Source organism: Prionailurus viverrinus, chromosome A2, assembly GCF_022837055.1.
Source record: "Prionailurus viverrinus isolate Anna chromosome A2, UM_Priviv_1.0, whole genome shotgun sequence".
In the NCBI taxonomy this organism is placed as follows: Eukaryota; Metazoa; Chordata; class Mammalia; order Carnivora; family Felidae; genus Prionailurus; species Prionailurus viverrinus.
Window position 1 is genome coordinate 14,717,497 of NC_062562.1, and position 23,070 is coordinate 14,740,566.

General features: G+C 53.8%; 2 protein-coding genes and 1 long non-coding RNA gene across 10 annotated transcripts in view; 2 read left to right on the forward strand and 1 right to left on the reverse strand.

Annotated features, from left to right (window-relative positions):
• LARS2 (leucyl-tRNA synthetase 2, mitochondrial) overlaps window positions 1–16,198 on the forward strand; it is a 190,162-nt gene extending 173,964 nt beyond the window's left edge. For 5 of the 6 annotated variants that reach the window (XM_047851020.1, XM_047851019.1, XM_047851017.1 and 2 more), the window contains 2 exons: window positions 8,595–8,722; window positions 14,255–15,485. In XM_047851020.1, the coding sequence (XP_047706976.1) occupies window positions 8,595–8,722; window positions 14,255–14,434 (308 nt within the window). In that variant the 3' untranslated portion in view covers window positions 14,435–15,485. Of the gene's footprint in view, window positions 1–8,594; window positions 8,723–14,254; window positions 15,486–16,126 lie in introns of those variants that run through there. The other variant, XM_047851016.1, reaches the window with a different exon arrangement.
• On the reverse strand, window positions 13,185–14,260 carry LOC125161277 (uncharacterized). 2 transcript variants are annotated; one of them, XR_007150522.1, is made up of 3 exons: window positions 13,836–14,260; window positions 13,461–13,538; window positions 13,185–13,346 (listed from the first exon to the last, which is right to left on the reverse strand). It is a non-coding gene; the product is annotated as an uncharacterized LOC125161277 (long non-coding RNA). The 2 variants fall into 2 exon arrangements; XR_007150523.1 differs by having other exon boundaries at window positions 13,185–13,351.
• Window positions 15,485–23,070, forward strand: part of LIMD1 (LIM domain containing 1) — a 94,522-nt gene continuing 86,936 nt past the window's right edge. Inside the window, exons 1-2 of one of the 2 annotated variants that reach the window (XM_047851024.1) lie at window positions 15,485–15,623; window positions 17,380–17,557. In XM_047851024.1, coding sequence (XP_047706980.1) covers window positions 17,438–17,557 — 120 coding nt within the window. In that variant the 5' untranslated portion in view covers window positions 15,485–15,623; window positions 17,380–17,437. Of the gene's footprint in view, window positions 15,624–17,379; window positions 17,558–23,070 lie in introns of those variants that run through there. The other variant, XM_047851026.1, reaches the window with a different exon arrangement.

The window sequence follows — 23,070 nt, forward strand, 5'->3', positions numbered from 1 at the left end:
TTTATTTGCGTACTTATTCTCTGACCCAGATTCCCTTCCAATTTCTCATACGTTGTGTAAGGGCTAAAAATCCTCTTAGATTTTTTAGGATGCTGTGATCAGCAAATAAGGATAAGTATTGTCTTCCTTTCTAATGGTTAGAAAGGTCTCCGTGTGTGTGTACGTACTGCTTAGAAAACCCTACAGGTCATTCAAGAATGCTGGTGCCAGACAGCCCTGTCTCACTTCCGGAAGGAAAGGGAACTAATGCGGGGCGCCTGGGTGGCTCAATCAGCTAAACATCCGACTTCGACTCAGGTCATGATCTCACGGTCTGTGAGTTCGAGCCCCGCATCGGGTTCTGTGCCGACAGCTCAGAGCCTGGAGCCTGCTTGTGATGCTGTGTCTCCCTCTCCCTCTCTGCCCCTAACCCACTCGCATTCTGTCTCTGTCTCTCAAAAATAAATAAACATTAAAAAAAAAAATTTTTTTTTTTTAAGCAAGGAAACTCACGCTTCCCTGTTGGGCTTGATGTTGGCTGTGGGTTGAGGATAGATATTCCCTATAATGTTAAGGAAACAGCTTTCCGTCCTTGTTTTCCAGAACTGATATTAGGAGTGGGAGCTGTATTTTACTTAACATCCATTCTTCCAGTGTTAAGGTGTTTGTATCATTTGCTTTTAACTTCCCCACTCTGCTCCGTTGATATGACTTAGGTCCAGTTAATCGATTGCCTAATATTAAGCTCTCCTGGGATGGATTTCTCTTGACCGTGGTGTTGTGGACTTTTTTTTTTTTTTTTTTTAATTTTTTTTTTTTTCAACGTTTATTTATTTTTGGGACAGAGAGAGACAGAGCATGAACGGGGGAGGGGCAGGGAGAGAGGGAGACACAGAATCGGAAACAGGTTCCAGGCTCTGAGCCATCAGCCCAGAGCCCGACGCGGGGCTCGAACTCACGGAGCGCGAGATCGTGACCTGGCTGAAGTCGGACACCCAACCGACTGCGCCACCCAGGCGCCCCTGTTGTGGACTTTTAATGTACCGTTAAATTCTATCTGCTAGAGTTTTATTTAGAAATTGGCCGTTATTCTCCTGAGGAAGACAAGCCTTTCTCAGTAGGCGTGGTCAGGTTTAGAAATGAGGGTTTCACCGACTTCACCCGATGAAGTGTGTTGGTTTCCTTCTGTGTTTTGCCTTGTCTTAGACTATAAAGGATGAGTCGTTTGCCCGTTCTTTGCGGAATAGACAGAGTGCCCCAAAGGGAGTTTGGTACAGGCCCTGCTATGCTGTTGCCGTATTATGCAGCCTTTTCTTATCTCCTGGGGAAGGAAACCTGGCTCTTTCATTTAGCATTGGCGGCCACATTACGTTTTTTAAATGGCGTGCTGTTCACTCTTTCCTAGTCTTCCTTTGCTCTAAAGCAAACCAGTCTAACTTGCAATAAACTCCCTCTTATCCTGGAATATACATGTCTCTTTTATCTTCTTTGTCCCTCATTCTCTGTTTTCCTCCCTCATTTCATTTCTCCCACAAAAGAGTAAAGTCAGTGGGATTTGCTGAAACCCCCTCCTTGGCTGCCCCTTCAGTTGTATTGCAGGGTGGTGGGGGAGGGGGCAGGCCGGATCTACTCTCCCCAGGGCCCCCTCCCTGTCAGGTCTTAGGATACGAGTTTGCACTGTGGGCGTGGCCCTGCCAGTCTGTCCTTCAGCTATGCGACAGGATCCTCAACAGACCTATGCTAAAGTATTAGGATAGAAAGGCCTGTTCTAGACCTTGCTCCATGATTCTCCCTACACAGCACACGTGGCTTTTGTGAGCTGTGTGGCTTTTGTGAGCTGTGTTACAAGTACGTATAGCTTGAATCTTAGTTTTGCTACAGTGTTTCATTTAGTCGGTTTATAGAGCATGTATTATGTGCCACGCTCCATTCTGGGGCATCTGTGGGAGAGCTGGCGAGGGCCTTCTAGTTAAGGTCTTCCCTCACGCTTTACAAATTCATGGCAACTAATTGTGTTTTTGTTTTTGTTTTTAATGTTTGTTAATTTATTTCGAGAGAGAGAGCATGTGTGTGCACACAAGAGCAGGAGAAAGAGAGAGAGAGAGACTCCCAACTGGGACCCGTGCTGTCAGCACAGAGCTCCACGCGGGGCTCAAACCCACGAACTGTGAGATCATGACCGGAGCCGAAATCAAGAGTCAGACTCAACCGACTAAGCCACCCAGGTGCCCCCTAATTTTGTTTTTTTTTAATTCAAAGAAGTAATGGGAAGCCTTTGTCTCCGGGCTCTCCCCCTGTGTGTGTGTGGCCCCCTCTGAATGAGCAGCTGGGGCCATAACGTGGTCAAGTGAGGAGTCCCCGCACCTGGTGTGGCAGTCTGGTCATTGACTCACAGGCTTGGGTCAGGTGCCCTCAGGAGAGAATGGAGATGTGACCCCTCCCCGGCCCTCCCAGAACTAAAGAGGGCCAGTGTCTCCAGGTGTGGGAAGTCCTTTGCAGACAGAAGCCCTGTGTCGAGAGGAGCTTCATTATTGTCATCTCACACCGCCGGTCATTCTTGAGCCAAGGCTTTGCACAGTTTTCACACGCACGTGTCTGTTCTAGAAAACTCAGCTTTCACGTTGGCTTCAGGTTTCATTCCCGCATCTTTGGAAGGTAACTCAGAATGGCTATAAAAGGGAACGCGGCGAGGGGCGGGACGGTCAGAAATGGCCATTTCCCAGAGTTCCCTAGAGAAGCAGATTTTCACAGGACAGGTTCTCTCCCAGAGAGCAGCAGAATTGAGACCGGTCCCCTAGGGGAGGTCCGGAGCCCTGTGGGCTAAATGGCCGCCATCGCTGTGGATAAAAAGGAAACGTTTCAGAGGAGCTTGAATAGTCCCCTACCAGTCCCTTCAAGAGCCAGTGAAGACCTTCAGTAGGAAACAGAACCAATGTCTTGGCAGTGGGCGAAAGCTGTAACAGGATGAGGAAATCTTTTTTCCTTCCTGAAGTTTTGGATCTAAGAAGCTCAAGACACCACGTCTGAATTTACACAGTTCTCTTTTGTGCACCATAATAGGGTGTTGTCCTAATCCAGACAAGGGGTGGTGGCTGCTCGCTTAGGGCAATTTTGTGTATTTGGAGTACTGATACTGTTTCCAGACGAAGGACACAAGGTTTCCTTTGGTGGTGGACAGTAAAAAGGCAGAAAGTCACCCACCAGGGAGCTTCTTGGTGGTACTGTGGTTGGAGATCTAATTTCATCATCCTGAAAAATGACTTTTCTAACCGCCAACAGCGTGGATGGATCCCAAGGGGATTATGCTGGGTGAAAAAAGTCAGTCTCAAAAGGTTATATACTCTGAGTCCATTTATACATAACGTTCTCAAAATAACTAATTTATAGAGAGAGAAAACACAGTAGTGGTTGCCAGGGGGTTAGGGACTGGGCAGAGGGGGTGGTGGCCATGAAAAGGAGAACACAAGGGGGCACCTGCGTGGCTTAGTCGGTTGAGGTCAGGTCGCGATCTCACGGTTCATGAGTTCAAGCCCCACATGGGCTCTTTGCTGACAGTGCAGAGCCTGCTTGGGATTCTCTCTCTCTCTCTCTCTCTCTCTCTCTCTCTCTCTCTCTCTGTCTCGGCCCCTCCTCCACTCATGCTCTCTCTCAAAATAAATCAATAACCTTCAAAAAAAAAAGAATTTAATCTGACACTAGAACTCCATGCATGTAGTCCGTGAAATGTGTATCTGTTTCTATGCAGATGTTGGCATTCTGTATCGACACTTACGGGCGGGCGTACCCGTTCTTTTGTTTACCAGCCACATTGTGTCCCACCCTACGAAGGCTCTGTAATTGTGAGGTCACAGCAAGGTGACCCTGTGCCCCCCCCCCCTCCCCCGCTTAGGCGTTCCGAAGTAACTCGCAACCCTCAAAGCCCCAGGCTGCCGCCACGGATCCATTTTTCCTCGTAAAAGTGGCTGTAAAAAAGTGTAGTGTAGCATTTTGCCACACGTATGTGTTATGTTCCTCAATTTCAACAAAATTACAAACGTACAAATTGTGTGTGTGTGTGTGTGTGTGTGTGTCCATTGTAAAGGAGAGTAAGTTCTCACTGATGGTCTGAGGACATTTTACGTACGAATACGCATGTGCGTGTCAGTGTCGTTATTTCAAAAGAAAGTCAGCAGGACCCCGTCTGTGGGCAAAAGCCAAAATCTAGCAGCATCACATCCTGTCCATTTCCTTGGAATCGCCAGGGCTGGATGAGGCTCGGGGGGGATCAGAGGCCATGGAGTCCCCAAGCCCACCCTTACGTGTGTGTGAGAGCGCGGGGCCGGGGTGGCAGCCGGCCTGGTGACAGCCAGCAAGAGAGGCCGCCGGCCACAGACACCCTGACCGCCCCAGCACTTGCTCCTGGCTGCCACGGCGGCGTGGCGACCTTGCCAGTGCTCCGCGCACGAGAGGAGGCTCGGTTCAGCTGTTTCGGTCACTTGCCTGGAAGGTCAGTGACAACAGCTCTCCCAGAGGAGGGGTCGGAAGGGGGTGGGCCGTAGGCAACAGCCGGCCCCCGCATGGTAGCCTTGTGCTCCACGGCCTTGACACTTCCCAAAGTGTTCAGACTTTGTCCAGGTGCTAAACCCAGAGGCCAGCTCTCGACCCGGGCTGTGTCATGTAAAGAAACCATTGTTTTTGCTATGCAAATGTTGGGTATTTTTACCTCCCTAAAGAGTAGAGAGGCAAAAACAGGGCCTAGAACCCACCAGGAGTTTCTGTTCCTCCCCGCTGAGCAGGATGGCCCCACCCCTGTCTATAGGGAAACCCTGGCAGGGACCCAGGCTGCTATAAATAAGCATCCTGATCGCTCCAGGAAGGCCGGGCTTCCTCATTTTTTTTTATTGTGGAATTTGTAACAGCTTCTGCCCAGAACATTTGTGTCCGAGGCCCTTTCATCTCCCAGGCATCCTGTACAATTACCATGCGGAGGGTCTGGAATCCGTCCCGCTGCAGCTGGGTCACAGGACAAGGCAGACTGGGCCAGCCTGCTAAAATAAAGACGTGATTATCTCCCTCCTGTGACCTCTGTCTTGTATTTAGATAGGAGTCATAATAGCACCCCTTCTGAGGAACAAGCAGGAAGCTCCTTTCGGCTTCGGCCAAAACGCACATCTGTCAGGAGTGGAGTAGGTCCATTGGCAAGTGCTGGAACCCCGGGGCACAGGGGCCAGCTGGGCCCCAGGAATACATCTTTGATGCCGCTCGATTCTCAGACTCTGGCAGGCGTTCACTTCCCTCAGACCGACTGGCAGCACGGGGTTACAGCGAGAGTGCCAGAGAGTAAAACATACAATAAGCAACACATAAGTGCGCGATACCAGCACAAGAATCACGACAGAGGTGCCCGGAGTCGAATGGGTCAGCGCCGCTCCAGAGTGAGCCGTGGACCTGGGGCCGGTCTGGGAACCGGCTGTGACAACCCACGAGGAGATAAGCAGCCTGAGCTTCCAAGGTGGATCACCTCTGCCTCTACGCACACGTCGGGGGGTAGGCCGACCAGTTTCTTTGAGGAGCACGACCCTCTCGAGGAAGCCGCACGTTGGTCCACGCTCTGGCCGAGCTCTACCGAATCGCAGACGGCCACTTTGAGGAGCTACTTGTAAGAGCTTTGGAGAATCCAGAAACCATCCCGACTACAGGGTATTGTAAAAGAAAAATCACAAACCGACAGGGAAGAGGAGGTTGACTCTGCCAACCAGGTTTGGAAACTTGACCGTGTAATGTTCTTTCACGTCACCCACAAAAGGCACAGCTGATTCAACGGGGAACACAAAGAAACCCTACAAAGAAACCAGAAGAGGGGCACCTGGGTGGTTCAGCCAGTTAAGCGTCTGACTCTTGGTTTCAGCTCGGGTCACAATCTCAAAATTTCGAGAGTTCGAGCCCCGCGTCCGGCTCTGTGCTGGCAGTGCTGTGACTGCTTGGGTTCCTCTCTCTCTCTGCCCCTCCCCCACTTGTGCTGTCTGTGTCTCTCTCAAATAAGTAATAAATTTTAAAAGGTAAAAAAATTAAAAGACAGGGGCACCTGGGTGGCGCAGTCGGTTAAGCGTCCGACTTCAGCCAAGTCACGATCTCACGGTCTGTGAGTTCGAGCCCCGCGTCGGGCTCTGGGCTGATGGCTCGGAGCCTGGAGCCTGTTTCCGATTCTGTGTCTCCCTCTCTCTCTGCCCCTCCCCCGTTCATGCTCTGTCTCTCTCTGTCCCAAAAATAAATAAACGTTGAAAAAAAAAAATTAAAAAAAAAAAATAAAAAGACAAAAAAAATTAGAAAAAAACAGAAGAAAAATCTTGAACTGATCTCACAGTGTGGGAAACCTTGATTTCAAAATACCCTTTCAAATTACTGAAGTATTCAATGTTTTTGGTAGAGAATCTGTTAACACATTAAAAGAAAGAGGGCCCCTGGGGAGCTCAGTCGGTTAAGCATCCGACTTCGGCTCAGGTCATGATCCCGTGGTTCCTGAGTTCGAGCCCCGCATCGGGCTCTGTGCTGACATTTCGGAGCCTGGAGCCTGCTTCGGTTTCTGTGTCTCCCTCTCTCTCTCTGCCCCTCCCCCACTCACGCTCTGTCTCTGTCTCTCAAAAAATAAACAAATGTTAAGGAACAATTTTTCTTTTTTTTTTTTTTAATTTTTTTTTTGCAACGTTTATTTATTTTTGGGACAGAGAGAGACAGAGCATGAACGGGGGAGGGGCAGAGAGAGAGGGAGAACAGAATCGGAAACAGGCTCCAGGCTCCGAGCCCTCAGCCCAGAGCCCGACGCGGGGCTCGAACTCCCGGACCGCGAGATCGTGACCTGGCCGAAGTCGGACGCTTAACCGACTGCGCGCCACCCAGGCGCCCCAAGGAACAATTTTTCAAGAAAGAAAGATCACCTGTGCTCCCACCTCCCAGATACAGTCACTGCTGGTATTGTGTTCCATTCCCTGTGACCTTTTGTCCGTTCATATAAACATTTACTAAAACTGGAGTCGTGTTATGTGTGCTATTGTATATCATCCTTTCCCATGAAATTAATCACTATTTTATTTATTTATTCTTTAAATGTTTATTTACTTTTGAGAGTGAGAGAGAGGGAGCGCACACATGCGCAGGGGACGGGCAGAGACAGAGGGAGGGCAGGAGATCTTAAGGGGGCTCTGAGCTGTCAGCACAGAGCCTGACGCGGGCCTCCAACTCACAAGCCGTGAGACCATGACCTGAGCTGAAGTCGGACGCTTAATGGGCTGAGCCACCCAGGCTCCCTGATTAATTATGATGTTAAAGTAGTGAAACAAAAGGAATACAGAACTCCATATACAGCATGATCCTGACGGTAGTGGGTTGTTTTGGTGGGGTTGGTTTATATATATCCTAGCCATTAAATACATTACTATCTTCCCAAACAAGAAGCTTAAAACATGCTGTCCAGATGAACATGATTTTCTTCTTTATAGTCTGACCTTTTCTGCCAGGAGCGGGCATTACTTTTGCCATTGGGGAAAATAAAACGTCGTCGGTCCCAACACAGCGTCCCCGGCACACTGGTGTTGGTGGGATTCATTCCTTCTGCGTCGGAGCTGGCTTCAGACCATTCGCTGAGGCTTGGGCTCCTCCCTCAAACGCATCTTCTGGGCTCAAGGCTAATGACGAGGAGGAGGTGTGCAAGGGCCACCCCCGGAAAAGCCAATCACCGCGTGAGGAATGCCGCCACGTTCACGGCCATCCCCCGTCCAGGGCCCGCCTCCAGGAGGACGAGGAGGCGGTCAGGGTGCGGCCGCACTGGTAGTGCCCAGGGATCTGCTGTCTGACGCGTGTCTTTCCTGCACGTTTGGGGGCCTCTCTTGTGCTCATGAGATCGGCAGCGACTTTGCAGGCCAAGCCTTTCCTGCTCAGAAGCCCCCGGCTGAAGTCCCCGGGCAGCCCTGCAGGTGTGGAGCCCGCCTGTGCCTGCTTTGGATCCGCAGCATGACGCGCTCTGGGACACAGACTTGTGGGCTTTGATTCCTCGCCGCCTCCTCGGGTTCCACCCACCCGAGCCAAGGCCAGCTCTTTCCAGCTCAGCCCTTGGCAGGAGCCCCTCTCGAGAAGAGGTCGAGTGTGAAGGCTGAGATCCCTCTGAGAAGGTCAAGAAGGAACGCCGTGCTGTTCTCAGCATGTGGGCTCCAGTGATGATGAGTAAAAGGACCCGGCGGGAGGGCCTCGCGGACCACAAGTAAATCACAGGCAGAAAAAGAAGCGAGCACAGCTCGTTATTTTGGGATCCGCTCTCAGGAGCACAAAGGCATTCCTTCATCAACAGAACCGCAGAGACCAGATCAGCGGCCTTGTTGTTCCCAAAATGCACACTTTAGAACCACGTGTCCACCCATCTTTACAGCTCTGGGCGCTGTTGAAAATAGTTGGGGGGGCTACCCATAAACCCAGGCCAGAGTAAGTGGGGGGGCACCTGGCCGGCTGTGAAAAAGCCATAGTGCGGCCTCAGGCAGCTCCACGCCGGGCTGTGCCGGGGCGAAAGCGACTCCCCCTGCCCCCCCCCCCCCCCCCCCACCGTGAGCCCTGCGTGTTCAGTGACCCTCTGTGCCTTGGCATTGCAGGCCTGCAACAGGTCCCCGGGAAGCTGTGTGCCCACTATGCCTGGGACGCTGGCGTGCTGCTTCAGGCGTGGCCGACCGTGGACCCGCAGTTCCTTCAGCAGCCCGACGTCGTGGAGATGGCCGTCCTGGTGAGTCTGTCCCGCAGCCCCAGAGGCTGGGAGTCTCCCAGCCCCGCGCGAGACCCACAGCCACTGCCTGGGCCTTTCCAGCCTACCCCGCCCTCAGCCTGACAGTCCCACCCGTCTTTGCTTTGCACACTTCAGTTTTGAGGTCACCGCATACCAAAAGCTTGTGAGCATAAAATACTCAGGGCCCTCCAGGGATTAGAAAGTGGAAAATAGAACCCTGTCCTGCGTTACAGGTTCTGATCGTCTTGTTCTCCAGCCGTGTTCCAGTCTCCTCTTCCGTCTGTTTCGTTCAGCTGCTCTTGGTTCATTTAGGGAGGAGGGTGAGAGTGAGGAGGTGGGCAGAACAGGAGCACCTCACTGAAAAATCTCTTTCAGAAAGGCTACATCAAATTTCTTTTGCGGGGGGGGGACACCTCGGTGACTCAGTCAGTGGAGCTTCCAACTCTGGATCTCAGGGTCGCGGGTTTGAGCCCCGCATTGGGCTCCGTGCTGGGCATAGAGCCTACTTAAAAAAAAAAAAAAGAATTTTTTTTTGGTAAATTGCATCATTGTAGGTACATAAAAGACATTTTTTATTTCAACCTTTTATAGAGCAGATAACTCTAATAGTTTATCTTTTATATGATTGTTACATATGTAAGCTGATGTGGCTGAACTGGGGGACCTCTTAGCACACACGTCTCTGAACCACATACGGGGCCAGGTCATTCACATCCAAAATCAAAGTAAACTCTTCTCACTCAGTGAAGTAGGCGTTTCCATTCTCAGTGTTTGCAGTGGAGAAATCAGAGAAGTTGGTCGCCTTGTCCGGGTTTATTGATTCATCAGTAGTTCTCAAGTTACCATCAGGCACAGTGCTAGGCTCTGGGGATACAAATCAAACAGGACACACAGGGTCCCTAATACCTACAGAGCTGTAAGCCAAGTGGGAGAGACAGGAAAGAGAAAAAGGAAAGAAAAATATTACTGCAAATTGTGAAAAAGGCCATGAAGACATCACCCAGGGGCTGAGGGAGAGCACAGCCTCCCAGGGCCCCGGTCTGCCAGGCAGGTGCAAACCCTGCCCTTCTGTGTCTGTGCAAACCCTGGGCCCAGCAGGGGGGTGGACGTGTGGAGAAACGGCTTCATGCGGGAGGCTCAGCCCCTCAGAAGCCACTCTGTCTCCACGCCACCTCCCCTGATGCTTGGTTCCACGCTGACCCCGCTTTGCCTCCCCCACGGAGAGGAGGACATGGGCGTGGCCTGGAGGGCTTCTTCCAAAACTCTCAAAGTCAAAAACAGCTCTGTGGCACAGAGAAGCCATTTCTTCTTTACCTTAAGTAATGTCTGTAAGAAAGATCTCAGGGCACCTGGGTGGCTCAGTCAGTTAAGCGTCCAACTTCGGCTCAGGTCATGATCTCGCGGTCCGTGAGCTTGAGCCCTGCGTCGGGCTCTGTGCTGACAGCTCAGGGCCTGGAGCCTGCTTCGGATTCTTTGTCTCCCCCTCTCTCTGCCCCTCCCCCACGTATGCTCTCTCTTTCTCTCTCGAAAATAAATAAACATTAAAAAAAATTTTTTTTTAAATAAGAAAGATCTCGTGGGCCCCTGAGAACACATCCTCTGCACATGGAGAAATGCCAGCTTGAGGAACTGGAGGTTTAGCCTATGCAGTATCATTCCACTTTGATCACTGCAGAAAAGAAATTTCGTTTTGGTAATTGGCGAAATGGTTTCAGATTGTCGTTGAAATGAAAACTCAGAGTTTAAAATGTTTACAAATGGGACTCCCTGCGGGTCTACCCAACTTGAGCACCTCGGGCTCGGGGCACCGGGCCGTGTGACAGACCTCCTGTGGAGGCCTGCGTTCTGTGTCCCTGTGATCTTGACTGGCGCCCCGGCCGGAAATGGGAGCTGAGCACCATGCAGTGTAATTCAGCCTGATTCGGTCCGGCTCGAGTTCTCGGTGCCCACGGCATGCAGGGCCGTGCCCAACACTAGGGATACTGAGCCCAGGGGCACCGGCTTCTCTCCATGCAGCGTGGCGCCCACGAGGGACGGTCTAGGGGGCACACAAATGCCACACACACACACACACACACACACACACACACAGGGAGTTTCTGGAGACTCAAGGTTAACACGTGGAGCTTGGGAGCGAGACTCTCCTGCCCGTAAGTCTCCGTCTTACAAGATACTTCCATAAGCCTCAGTTTCCTCAACGGCGAAATGGGGGCCACACAGTGGCTGCTCTGTCTAGTTGTTCAAAGAATTAGATCGGATGACGCCAGGAGACTCTTAGCTTGCTTCTGGACACACTAGTGACAAAACCCACTAACAAGCAGTGAGCACCGACTACGGGCCGGGCACTGCCCGAAGAACTTTCGAGATCCTGACTCATTTACCCCCACACAGCTGCCCTGGAGCGGGCCCTGTTTTACCCATGTCACATAAATGACTAAATGACAGGCTCCTGCCGGTCCTGCTTGCTAGGTGCTCGTGTCGGGATCACCGCTTTGCACAGTCAGGGCATTGACGGAAGGGGACGTGGGACCTTGGCCGTAAAGAGGAGCAGCATTACCCTAGTGCAGAAGACGATGTCTGCTCGGCAGAAGCAAAGGGGGGAGCGCCCTCGGGGACATTGGGACGGTGAGCCACGGAGGGGGGCTAGAGCACGGGCACAAGCAGGGCATCAGGGCTGGGGGCTGGCAGGGGGCTGACCAGGGGGAGAGAGGATCCATGAGGTCATCCCGACTCCACTTGTGGGGTGGGGCCTCGGGCAGGTGACTTCACCTCTTGTGCCTCGGCTTTCCCATCCGTACGATGGGCACGCAGTGGTCCTGCATGTACCTTATGAGGCTGCAGGAGGATAAGCAGGTTTGCTCGGGTGGATTGCGTAGCCCAGCGCCTGGCACAGAGCGAGAGCTCGGTCGGTGGGGACTTTCCTTGTTCTTCGCTGTTGCGGGGCTGCCTCCGTGTCGGTGAGCGGCCGCGGGTGGGGCGAGGGCAGTGCTCATGGTTTCCAACTTTTCAGTTGGAAAAGTCCAAGAGAACAATGCCGAGGCCCCGGCCCGAGGCTGTGGGTGATGGGGGTGGCGGGGGGGGGGCAGTGGCAAAGATGGAAGGGCAGAAGCTTGTGAAGCCACCAAACAGAGACCAAAAGATTCTTCTAAAGTCAAAGAGAGCTTCTTCCCCTTTGGGCCCCTGAAGGCCAAGTCTGGGGGCATCTGTTGTCCATTTAACTGGTGCCTCATGCCAGGAGGTGGAGCATGATAGAGACCCACCCGCCGCGAAGGGACTGCCCTGGGTAGGGCGACTCAGGGGAGTCCCAGGGCTCCAGAAGCCATGAGAGGTGCCTGGGGCCGTGTGGGAAGGCCTGCTGGGTTCAGAGGAACGATTCAGCTCCCCGGACAGGCCTCACCAGAGGGGCCAGCCCCCAGGTCCCCAGGGAAGCCCTGGGTCTGGAAGTAGGGTCGTTGTGCCGAGCACATCCCACACCGGCCCCTTCCATCGTGGCCGGGAGTAAGGAGGCGTAAGGCTTAGTGAGCTGGTCCCTTCGGACAGGTGATCTTCCTCAACAGTCCGGAAGATTCCATCCTTAAAGAAGAGAAAACTGAAGGTCCCGCGGCTTGTGAGTCCAGGCCTGAGAGTCAAGCCTGAGTCTGTCTGCGCAAAAGCACTCGCTCTCTCGCTTGCCCCGGGCCCCTTTTCCCTGGGTAAGATCCGGAAGCAGAAGCTGGAGCTGTGTGACTCATTACCAAGTTCTGAGAAGGCCATGTCCGGGGCCCCCAGGACTTCACGGGGGGCACGGCTTTGGTGTGACAGGGTGGGAGGTCTCGGTCAAAGCAAGCACAGGGCGCTGGAAGAAGGTAGCTCCCGATGGCTTAGAAACGAGAAGGCGGGTGGTAGGGGGCACAGTCCTTTGAGCAGCAGCCCTAGCTCTGCCGTTTTAGGACACCAAAACCCTGCGTCCAGGAGACTCACACTTTTTCATTTTACTTTTATTTTTTAAGTTTATTTGTTTTGAGAGAAAGAGAGCGAGCGGGGGAGGGGCAGAGAGAGAGAGAGAGAGAGAGAATTCCAAGCAGGTGCCACACTGTCGGCACGGAGCCCGACGTAGAGCTCCAGCTCTTTGAAACACGAGATCACGACCGGAGCTGAAATCCAGAGGTGGACGCTTAACCCGGCTGAGCCACCCCCAACCCCGAGACTCACACTTTTTAGTTGTTCTTTTTTAATGTTTATTTATTTTTGAGATGGTGACAGACAGAGCATGAGTGGGGGAGGGGCAGAGAGAGAGAGAGAGGGAGACACGGAATCCGAAGCAGGTTCCAGGCTCCGAGCTGTCAGCACAGAGCCCGACGTGGGCTCAATCCCACGGACCGTGAGATCATGACCTGAGCTGAAGTCGGACGCTCAACCGACTGAGCCACCCAGGCGCCCCTAGACTCACACTTTTTTAAAAGAGCCACGTTTTTTTAATTAATTATTTGTTCGTTTATTTATTTATTTTTAAGTTTATTTATCTTGAGAGAGACAGAGACACTGCAAGTGGCGGGGGAAGGGCGGCGAGAGACTCCCAAGCAGGCTCCGCGCTGCGTGCAGGGCCCCATGCTGGCCTCGAACTCACAAGCCTCGAGGTTATGACCTGAGCTGAAACCAAGAGTTGGACGCTCAACCGACTGAGCCACTGGATGGAACCAATCCCAGGCACCCCCCCCCCCCAAAAAAGAACCATATTTTAGAACATTTCAGGACGTACTATTTTACCATATTTGGCTCCCGCGCAGTGATACAGGGTGATGCAACCAAGAAAAATGCCACCAAGTTCTACATAAATCTGAAAAAAATGAGGCAGGTGATTAGGGACACCTGATAGGCTTTGGTCGAAACTTCAGAGACTATTCCTGGTAACTTTTCATAATACAGTGACTGCATTTTCCCGGTAAAAAAAAAAAACCAGGAGCATCAGTGAAAGAAGCATTGAGTGTTCTTACGGGAGCAGTGGGCTTGGGGATTTGGAGCATGGCTGTTGAGAAGCCACCAGGGCCGTGAGAGCACTTCCCCCCCGTGCCCACATCAGTTCATACTTGCTGTGACGTTTGTCCGTATTGAAAAATCCTCAGCGAATACCCACCGACGTCTGCAACTGTACTGGCCCCTTCTCGGCAAGGAGAGTTAAAGTGATGTGGGCCCAGGTTCCCGGTCGCCGTGCCCGGGCGCCCCCTTTTCACAGGAGCCAGGCCCGTGACAGGGAGGTGGCCTGCCTTCCGCACGAGCCGGCCCACCCGCGGCCTGGGTAGAATCCTGGGTGACACAGCCCTTCCCCTCCCCCGGGGAGCAGCTGAGGGTGTGTGACCTAACTTCCTGCGCAGCTGGGACGGGGCCACGCTCGGGAAGCACAGGTGCACTGGCCGCAGGTGCCGGGGGCCCCCAGCCTCTCCCTGCCCGTCTGGGTGTGTTGGGAGGCCGGGCACGGACGCCACCCCTCCGCGGGGAAGGCGCCTGCCACTCTCAGGACTTTTCCTCATCGCTTGTCTCGGCTTCTCTCCTCAGATCAACAACAAAGCCTGCGGCACAATCCCCGTGCCCCAGCGGGTCTCGCGGGACCAGGACAAAGTCCACGAACTCGTCCTCCAAAGCGAGCTGGGTGTCAGGCTCTTGCAGGGGCGAAGCATCAAGAAAGCGTTCCTCTCCCCCAGAACGGCCCTCATCAACTTCCTGGTGCAGGACTGACGGCAGGGAGGAGGAAGGGGTAGGGGTAGGGGGGCGCTGGCCCAGGGTGGGGGAACGACGGACGTCTTGAACGCTCACCCTCGTCCTCTGACGGACGGGTATGGGTGGCGAGCCTCTGTGGCGGGGCCTGGTGCAGGGGTGGGGACGGGTGTGGGCAGAGCAGAAGGACTCTCGAAGGCGGAGGGGTGGGGCAGCCCCTGCAGGTGGAGGAAGCCATCTGACCCCGCGCGAAGCCACCAGAGGTACGGCCGGGTGTTTGCAGGAAGGCGAGAAGAGAAGTGAGAATGCACGTGTGCCTCTCGAGCAGCCTGGGAGCTTCTGACCCCCAGAAACCGCACGGCCTTCGACACACCCCGGGAGCGGGAGGGCGAACTGAGGACCCACGCACGGCATCTGGGTCGTGTCCAAATGCCCAGATTGTGGCGTGGACGCTGCGGTCTTCAGAAGCCGCTAGGAACCAGAAGGCAAGCGGGGCGGGTCCCTCTACAGGTGTCCCCGCCTCCTGGGGTGAAGCACCACTTCCTACCCTCTCTCGGGGTGTGACATTTGCTGCGCAGTGAGGCAGGACCACGCCGGGTGGGACCTCAGATGGAAGCAATCGCAGGGCCGACCGCAGCCCCGCGCGGTGTCTGCTCATGTGGGCCCCAGATGCCGCCACCGCCGTCGATGTGGCCCCCGGAGCCCATCGTGAGAAGCGCGAGCTCGCCGGGGAGGAGTGGCCCAGAGCCACCGGGTGTTGCCTTCTTGTTCAGGCCGCCATCGTCTGGAAGCCGGGGAGGCGGCTGGGGACGGACCCCTATCGTTGGTGTCATTAGGATAACCGGGTCCTATGTGATGTCAGCAATTGGGTGCCCTGAGCAGAAGCGGCCAAAGCCACTGATTAACATTTAATGGGGAAGTGGAGGAGAATCTCGCCATTTTGTGATGCTGAAAATCTGTATTTGTTTTCTGATGCCATTTTTCTGAGGTAACCTCAGATGAGGTAGCCTGCAGTTGAACAGCTAACAGATGACTTTTTTTTTTAACGTAATAAAATGTTTGTCATGTGCGACTTTGGGACATATGTGTGATCTTGGAATAGCCACCACATTCCAGTTCTAGGAGTTAATCAGGAACAGACTGAGGTATTCTATCATCGTCGGAAGCCTTGGCCGTATGCCTGACTCCACATGGAAAGTTCTAAAGTGAGGTACGTGTAGGACTTACAGACATGGGAGACAACACTGATTCAGAGATACGAGTAACAGCCGTTAAGTTACTGGTTCTTGAATGTGGCTCAACTGAATACCGTTTCTGGTCCCCGTTAAATCAGAAATTCTGATTTAAGTGGTCTAAGGTGCACTTGGGCATCAGGGAATCTTAAAAGCTGCACGGGTGATTCTTTTTTATTTTATTTTTTTAGTGTTTATTTATTTTTGAGACAGAGAGAGAGAGCAGGGGAGGGACAGAAAGAGAGGGAGACACAGAATCAGGCTCCAGGCTCTGAGATATCAGCAGAGAGCCCGACGCGGGGCTCGAACTCATGAACCACGAGATCATGACCTGGACCGAAGTCGGAGGCTTAACCGACTGAGCCACCCAGGTGCTTCTGCACGGGTGATTCTAATGGACAGCAAAGCCTGGGAACCACTGGATTAAGTCGGTGGATTTGAACCGTAATATTTAACTAGTTCCTCCTCTCCCCATCTTCAGCTTCGCTGGGATGAGTTTGGTGTAGGACCAAAACATCTGGAGGAGGACAGCTGGGAAAGAAGGGGAAGCAGGGGCCAGAACTCTCCAGCAGGTACTTGAGATGTTCCCGGAGCTGACTTGGGTAGACACAGCCCCATTCCACAGACTAGCACCTGTGGGTTAAATATAAGCGAGTCGATGAAGATATTTATTTGATCCAGGGAGGGAGGGAGGAGTGAGTGGTTTTGGTTGGTTGTCCTCTTTGGCCCCAAAGTGAGCTGAGTGGCCTTGAACAACAAGATACGGGTAGTGGGGGAAAGTCCTTTATCTGCATGTAATCTGGCCAGAGCAATGGGCCATTAAAGCCTCAGGGCTGCTGCACTAACCACTGTGGCTTTGGAGAACTTTTTCTCCAAGAGGATAAATCTTTTGAAAACAAGAGCTCCCTTGGTACTCCTTGAGATGGTTGGTATAGAGGAAGAAAGGAACGAAAGGCTAATCCCTGGGGGTAGGGAGGAGGGGTGGGGAAGCCTCTCAGGGCTCTCTTAACTGCCTCGATGCAGGGACAGGTAGTGGCTGACTGTCCGAGAGCACGGTGTGGGGTCCACGGGGCTGGAGGCAGAAGTTGTTGCCAAGCCAGTGGGAGATCCAGGCTCACGGGGCGATGGCAGGGTTTTATCTGTCAGGGGGCCGAGTGAAGAGAGTTTGCCCACAAGGAAAGCGGTGCCGGGAAGCCCCACGGCAGGTGCCACTACGGTAGGCGCCTAGGTTTGCCAAGGAAAACGAAACTGATCTCGGAGACCCTAAAGCAACAGATGAGCCGAGAAACGACTTAGACATGCTTTGTCCCAACCTAAGTACACCCCCCCCACCCGGAGCTGGTTAAGGAAAATTGGGTGCAGCCGGAGACAAAGCATGGTTTATAAAAGGACGTAAGGCCAAGGATGTTTCTAAAAAACATGTACGATGAAATTTTTCTCACGAATAAATCAGTATACTTCCACGGTGTGATCCTGACCGTGATGTTTTTAAATTCCCACCCTTACAAAGACCGAAGGAAATTTGCCCGCAAATCACTGGCTGAAGAGTCCTACACGCAATTTTTTTTCCTTCTGTTTCCTTTTTTTTTGCATTTTCTAACTTGTATTGGCTGTGGGGTTTTTCATTAATGGGGGGGGGGGATATCAAAATGGACAATTTTTGAAGATCCGGATGAGCTAAAGGCCTACCCCCCACCCCTTGATTTTTCTTTCTTTTTTTTCCTCCTCTCACAGTATCTAGTTGCCACTGGGGAGCACCCCAGTTAGGAAGACATTGGCCCTTTGTCGTGTGATGTGGAATCCAAAGCAAAAAGCAGCCCCCGTAAGGTTGCTGTTTGTAGTCAGTCGCTCCGCGTGGGCAGGTGTGGGAAGCTCCTTCTCGTCTCGCAGACTGAGGACAAAAGAACAGAAGGTAACATTCCCTTCACGGAACTCTCCTGTTCTCGGCGGATGAACTGCTGTGGCAGCCGAGGGCGTGGGCTCCGGAGCCAGCCAGACCAAGGTTCTGGGACTGTGTGTCCCAGCGACCAGGTCACCTGCCACCTCAGTGATCTAGGCAAGCCATGGGAATGTCTCTGAGCCTTTGTTTCTTCAACTATAAAACAGGGGTAAAAATAATGCCTTGGGGTATGAGGACAAAGGGAGATTGTGTAAAGCACGCGGCACATAATAAGCTCTCAATAAATGAGAGCGGCTTGTTATGAGTAATCTTGCCCGACTAAGAATAGGCTCATGGTCTAGAATGGGATTATCTTTGGTCAGAAAAAAAGGGAGCATTTAGAAAAAATAGGCAAGCCAGGCCTGTTGAGGAAAAAGGTTGAAGCAGTAAACTTGGAGGAATTTTAATCCTGTTGGCAGAATCAGCCTTTTATATGGTATTTTCACCTCGTGTCCGGAAACCTTAGTGTTACCTGCTTCCCTGATCCCATGCATGCTGGTTAGTTTCTTGGAGCTCCATCTGGGTGACAGTGATACCTCTTTGGGGCTGGACACCCTCTTTTCCTTAAGAGGTAGCTCAGGCCACAGTCTGACGAGGGTCCGGGAAGCTCCCAACCTTCTTCGGGCCCCACTGTGGCCATCCGCTTCTGTCCCAAGGCACACAGGACTGTGACATGGCAAGGAACGGAGCAAGGGACAAAAAGCCAAGAGCTGGAGACCGTACACGTGAGCCTCGCTTCAGCCCTTAGATCAAGTCTGATTTGGGCGGCCTGCCTGTGGTGCCCAGAGCGGCAGGTTACGAGCGGCCTCTGCAACTTTTCCTCAGTAGTAGTTATTGGAAGGGGAGCCTGTGACTTGCTAGGGGCGACCTCTTGACTCACTGGAGCAGCCGTCTTTCTTACTGAGTCAGCTTCCTTGGTTTGGGATTTACTGATCGGTGGCCTGAGGCTGCTGGGAGCAATGGCCCAGCGGTGTCAGATGGAGGAGGTCTGGGGCCACGTGGAGAAGTCCACCAGAGACCCTGGCAGGCCTTCCGTGGCCTAGGGGGCCTCTTGGCAGGCCAGCGCTCAGACGAGATGGCCTCCAGACCAAAAGCTGGGCGTCAGAAGTTTTCATTTACAGGCGGTTTGGCTCCTGAACTGAGTCGCAGAGGAGTTATGAGGCCACCAGGGCCCACAGACAGGCCACAGCGCGCAGCTGGCCTCCAACACTCCTGCTGGGCCAGCGTTGGCCACCACGGACCAAGGCCGAGTTAGGGCATGGCTCCCGCACCGGCGGTCGCCCTCAGCCTATCTCCTCCTGGGAGGGAAGGGAAGGGGCAGCCACGGCTACAGGGCTGTGCCCCAAACACCATTCCGGGGGCTTTGCGGGTGCTCTGGAATTTGGAATTCCCACCTGGGAGCCATGGTGTGGACATAATAACCCACCTCCTATAAATAAGAAGCCTAGAAAGGCACAGTGAACTACCTAAGTCGTACCCACTAGGACTGTTAGAGCCGGAGTCAGCCCCACATCTGCCTTTCTGTTCCCAGCTCACGCTCTCTCTACAGACCAACCTGCCTGCCTGGGAGGCAAGAAGGGGGATGTCTTGGAGGAGGTACAGCTCGTTCTTGCTCTGTCTATCTGGAGAATTCTGAACCGGAGCTCTTGCTCCTGTAGACTCGTCCTTCCTTGCACAAGGGGCTGGGCTTTTGTGCCTGAATCTGTCCGTCACTGGCTGCGGTCACTTCTGGGGGCTGTGTGTTGGTGGGAGGGGGATGCTAAATAACTTCCTGGGCACGTGGCGGGGGGGGGGGCTCCCGTCAGCTCAGGGAAATCTCTGGAGAAGGGCACAGCTGAGCAGCCCGCCAGCCTGGAAGAGGACTCATCAGGGTGTGGAGCACCCAAGGGGACCACCACGAGGAGAGGGGGCAACCGTCCAGGCCTGAGAAGCAGCGAGTCTGTGGGTGAGGACAGGCTCTAGACAGCAGCCGGCCTCACACAAGAGGAGTGGAATGCGGGCTGGAGTCTGAACAAGCCCAGCGGCCTCTGACCCGCCTCGTGCCAGTGTGCCAAGCGGCTCGGGGCAGTGCTGCCGGCCTCAAGGCCGAGGAGAAGACCAACCGGAAGGCGTTATCGTCCCCCTTCCGCTGACAAAACTGTGGCTCCAACAGGCCGGGACTTGTTTGAGGCCATGACCGTGAGCAGTGAAGACTCCGATCTGTGCCCATTCCGCTCAGAGCGCCCGCCCCTCCCTCGTAGGACTAGCCTGACGCTTCTGGCAGCCAGTTCAGCGCAGGACATAAATCGTCCCCATGGACCAGCCCCACCGCACCCTAGAATGTCAAGGGACGGCGCAGGGTAGACAAAATGGGAAGGGTTTGCTCTCCCCTTTCTCCCTGCAAGACAAAGGAGTGGAAAGAAGGAGCAGAAAACATCTGTTTCGTGGGCTGGGTCCCTGTCCGACCCTCCGAGGGTGGGCGGCCAAAGGCTCTCATCCAAGCCAGTGAGTCTGGAGATTGGAATCTGGGATGACCGGCAGTGAGCAAGCGGGGAGCCCCCCGAGGGTGGGTGGGTGGGCAGTGCTGGTGCCGGCGGGAAGGGGAAAGGCCAGTCCTGCGGGGCAGAGGCCCCAGATCCAAGGGTGGGGCCAAAGTCGTCCGGAAGGATCGACCCGGTCTCCCCCCGTCTCTGGACCGGCCCGCAGGAGGGAGGGGCGCAGGGATGGTGAGGCCCTGGGCGGGAGGTGGTGGCCGGGCCTGCTGAAGTCACCCAGCTGGCCTGCGACCCCACACTGATGACTCACCTCCCCCAGCCTCAAGCCCTGAGCTTGAATTTCAGTTCTTGTTCGGCCTCCGGAAGAGCATCGCCTGTCCAGACACCCAGTGCGTGGGACCCACGGCCTGTGATCCCTAGATTTCAGCACCAATAATGTTTACCTTGTACTGGGAACTAATCACGTGCCAGGCGCTGTTCTAAGTGCTTCACCACAGAAGGGGCCTTGCTCAATCTACGCAGAGCACACGGCAGAGCTGTGGTTCTGACCCTCTTCCACCAAATCGCTTCCCAACGCCCACGCACTTCCTGGATTTTCCAAGACGGTCCGGGTTTCTGTTTCCTCTCCAGTTGTCCCCCAAGCACCCTAGAACCTACCAAACCCGCACGTCCTGATCTGTGGCTAGGAAGGTCAGTTCGCTGCGGGTGCACACCTGGGTGAGGTCTGGGCTCTCTCTGAGCCTGGGACTGACCAGTCCCAGGGGGCCATCACCTCTGGGAGGCAGACAGAGCCTCCTTGGGGCGCCATCACTGGGACCTAGAAGTCAGGGAGCCAGCTTGGCTCAACGCCACATACTGCTGGGAAAATCTCACGGACGGGGATGAGGAGACTTGGCCTGGGCAGCCCTCATGGCAGCCGAGGACAGTGCCTTCCCCTGGTCATCCTTTCCACGCACGACAGAAGAGCCTCATCTGGGAGTACTGAGCTTGGCCAGCTGGCCCCATGCAGAGGAGAACTCACCCACCTCACCCCTGCAGCTGTACCCTCACGAGCTGCCTGCAAAGCCCAGAGAGAACGGCGTCCTGTGGAGGGATTCCCCTTCCTCGGACCGGAAGCCGAGGGGAGATCTGGAGAGGGTATAATGGACACTGTGCGGACATCTTCGTGAATATGGTAAATCTCCCAGTTCCCCTCTTGGAGAATGTACTAGACCACTTAGCTACCAGTTACTTCATTATTATCTGCAACACCTTCATGGTGCGCAAGTAAGTACCTTGACCGGCCGTTAGTATCTCAATTGTCTTGCCATTCATCTTTAGCAATGAAACATTTTAGTTGTCAGCTAACTGATAATGTAACTGTGACACCTAACCCCTAAACCCCCGTGGTCTCCCAGCAAACCGCCTTATTCCTCATTCCCATAAATCTAATCCTCTGCAGAAGGAGCAGGGGAGGAAGTTCTGTTCCATTCTGTTCCGTTCCGTTCCGGCTTGACAGAGGGACCCAGGTCGATGCGGGCTCCGTCCTGTTCAACTCCTGGCTTTCAAGGTTGCTCTGGACGTTGGCATCCAGCCTGCAGATGAGGAGAGAGAGGTTTGGCGTTTCACAGGAAGGGTTTTTGTTGTGGTTTACATTTATTTATTTATTTTGAGAGAGAGAGAGAGAGACAGAGTGGGGGGGGGGGGCAGAGGGAGAGGCATAGAGAGAATCCCAAGCAGGCTCTGCACTGTCAGCACAGAGCCCGACTTGGGGCTTGAAGTCACGAACCAGGAGATCAGGACCCAAATCAAGAGTCAGATGAGCCAAAGTCAGGTGCTTAACTGACTGAGCCACCCAGGCGCGCCCCTCCCAAGGAGATTTTTACGTGCCAGGTCTGGAAGGGGCATACATCTCTTCTGGCCTCTCTCTCCTGGCCAGAATGCGGTCACCTGGCCTCAGGGGATCTTGGAAGCATGGTCCCAGCTGCAGCCCCTTCCTGGCCATAACTCTGCACGAGGGAAGGGGAACCTGTGTGTGGAGGCAGCCAGCTGCCTCCGCCACTGTCTTCACGTCCAGACTCTCGGTCAAGTGTACATCTTCGAGATCTTCCCTGTCTGCTACCCCGTGCAGTCACAAGCATCTCCTGAGTGACCACCGTTTACCTTCTAAATCCGTGACAGCTGCTAGCCGTGGCTCCAAAACTGCTTGTAGTCACAGACCCGCTCCTCCCCTGCCCAGCCGATGCCCGCTCTGCCCTCTGTCGGGGCCTCACTCCACGGAAATGCATGAAATTGCAACCTGCCCGTGCCATCTCGTAAATGACTGTAAAGGTTGGTTGATTGGTTCCCAAGTCTCCCCTGTGAGTGTTTGGAGGATGTGGGACATTTTTAGTTTTTGTTTTTTTAATGTTTATTTATATTTGAGAGAGAGAGAGAGAGAGAGAGAGAGAGAGAGAGAGAACAAGTGGGGGAGGGGCAGAGAGAGAGGGAGACACAGAATCCGAAGCAGGCTTCAGGCTCCGAGCTGTCAGCACAGAGCCCGACACGGGGCTCAAACTCATGGACTGTGAGATCATGACCTGAGCCGAAGTCGGGCGCTTAACCGACTGAGCCACCCAGGCACCCCGAAGGATGTGGGACATTTTGAAAGGTAGAGAAAGGCAGGCTTTCCAGATGCCCTGCAGGAAACCAGGGAAATTCTTCAGATTCCTGCTTCTGAAGGGTCACATTTGTTCATTCAGAGTGGAAATGTGACACATCCCTGAATGTGTCGCTGTGTTGTGGTCCTGGAGATTTGCACTTCACCCCCCCGCCTCACCCCACCTACCACACACACACACACACACACACACACACACACACACCCCATACATATAGCACACACACGAAACACATAAGGCCATTTATCTTTGCCTGACAGAGGGCAGACTTCACAGCCACGTGACGAGGGGGCTGTGGGGAGGGCAGTTTAGTCTTGACAATGGATCAGAGTCACAGCTTTCGGTCAAGGAGGTGCCTGAGGCGGCTGCCACA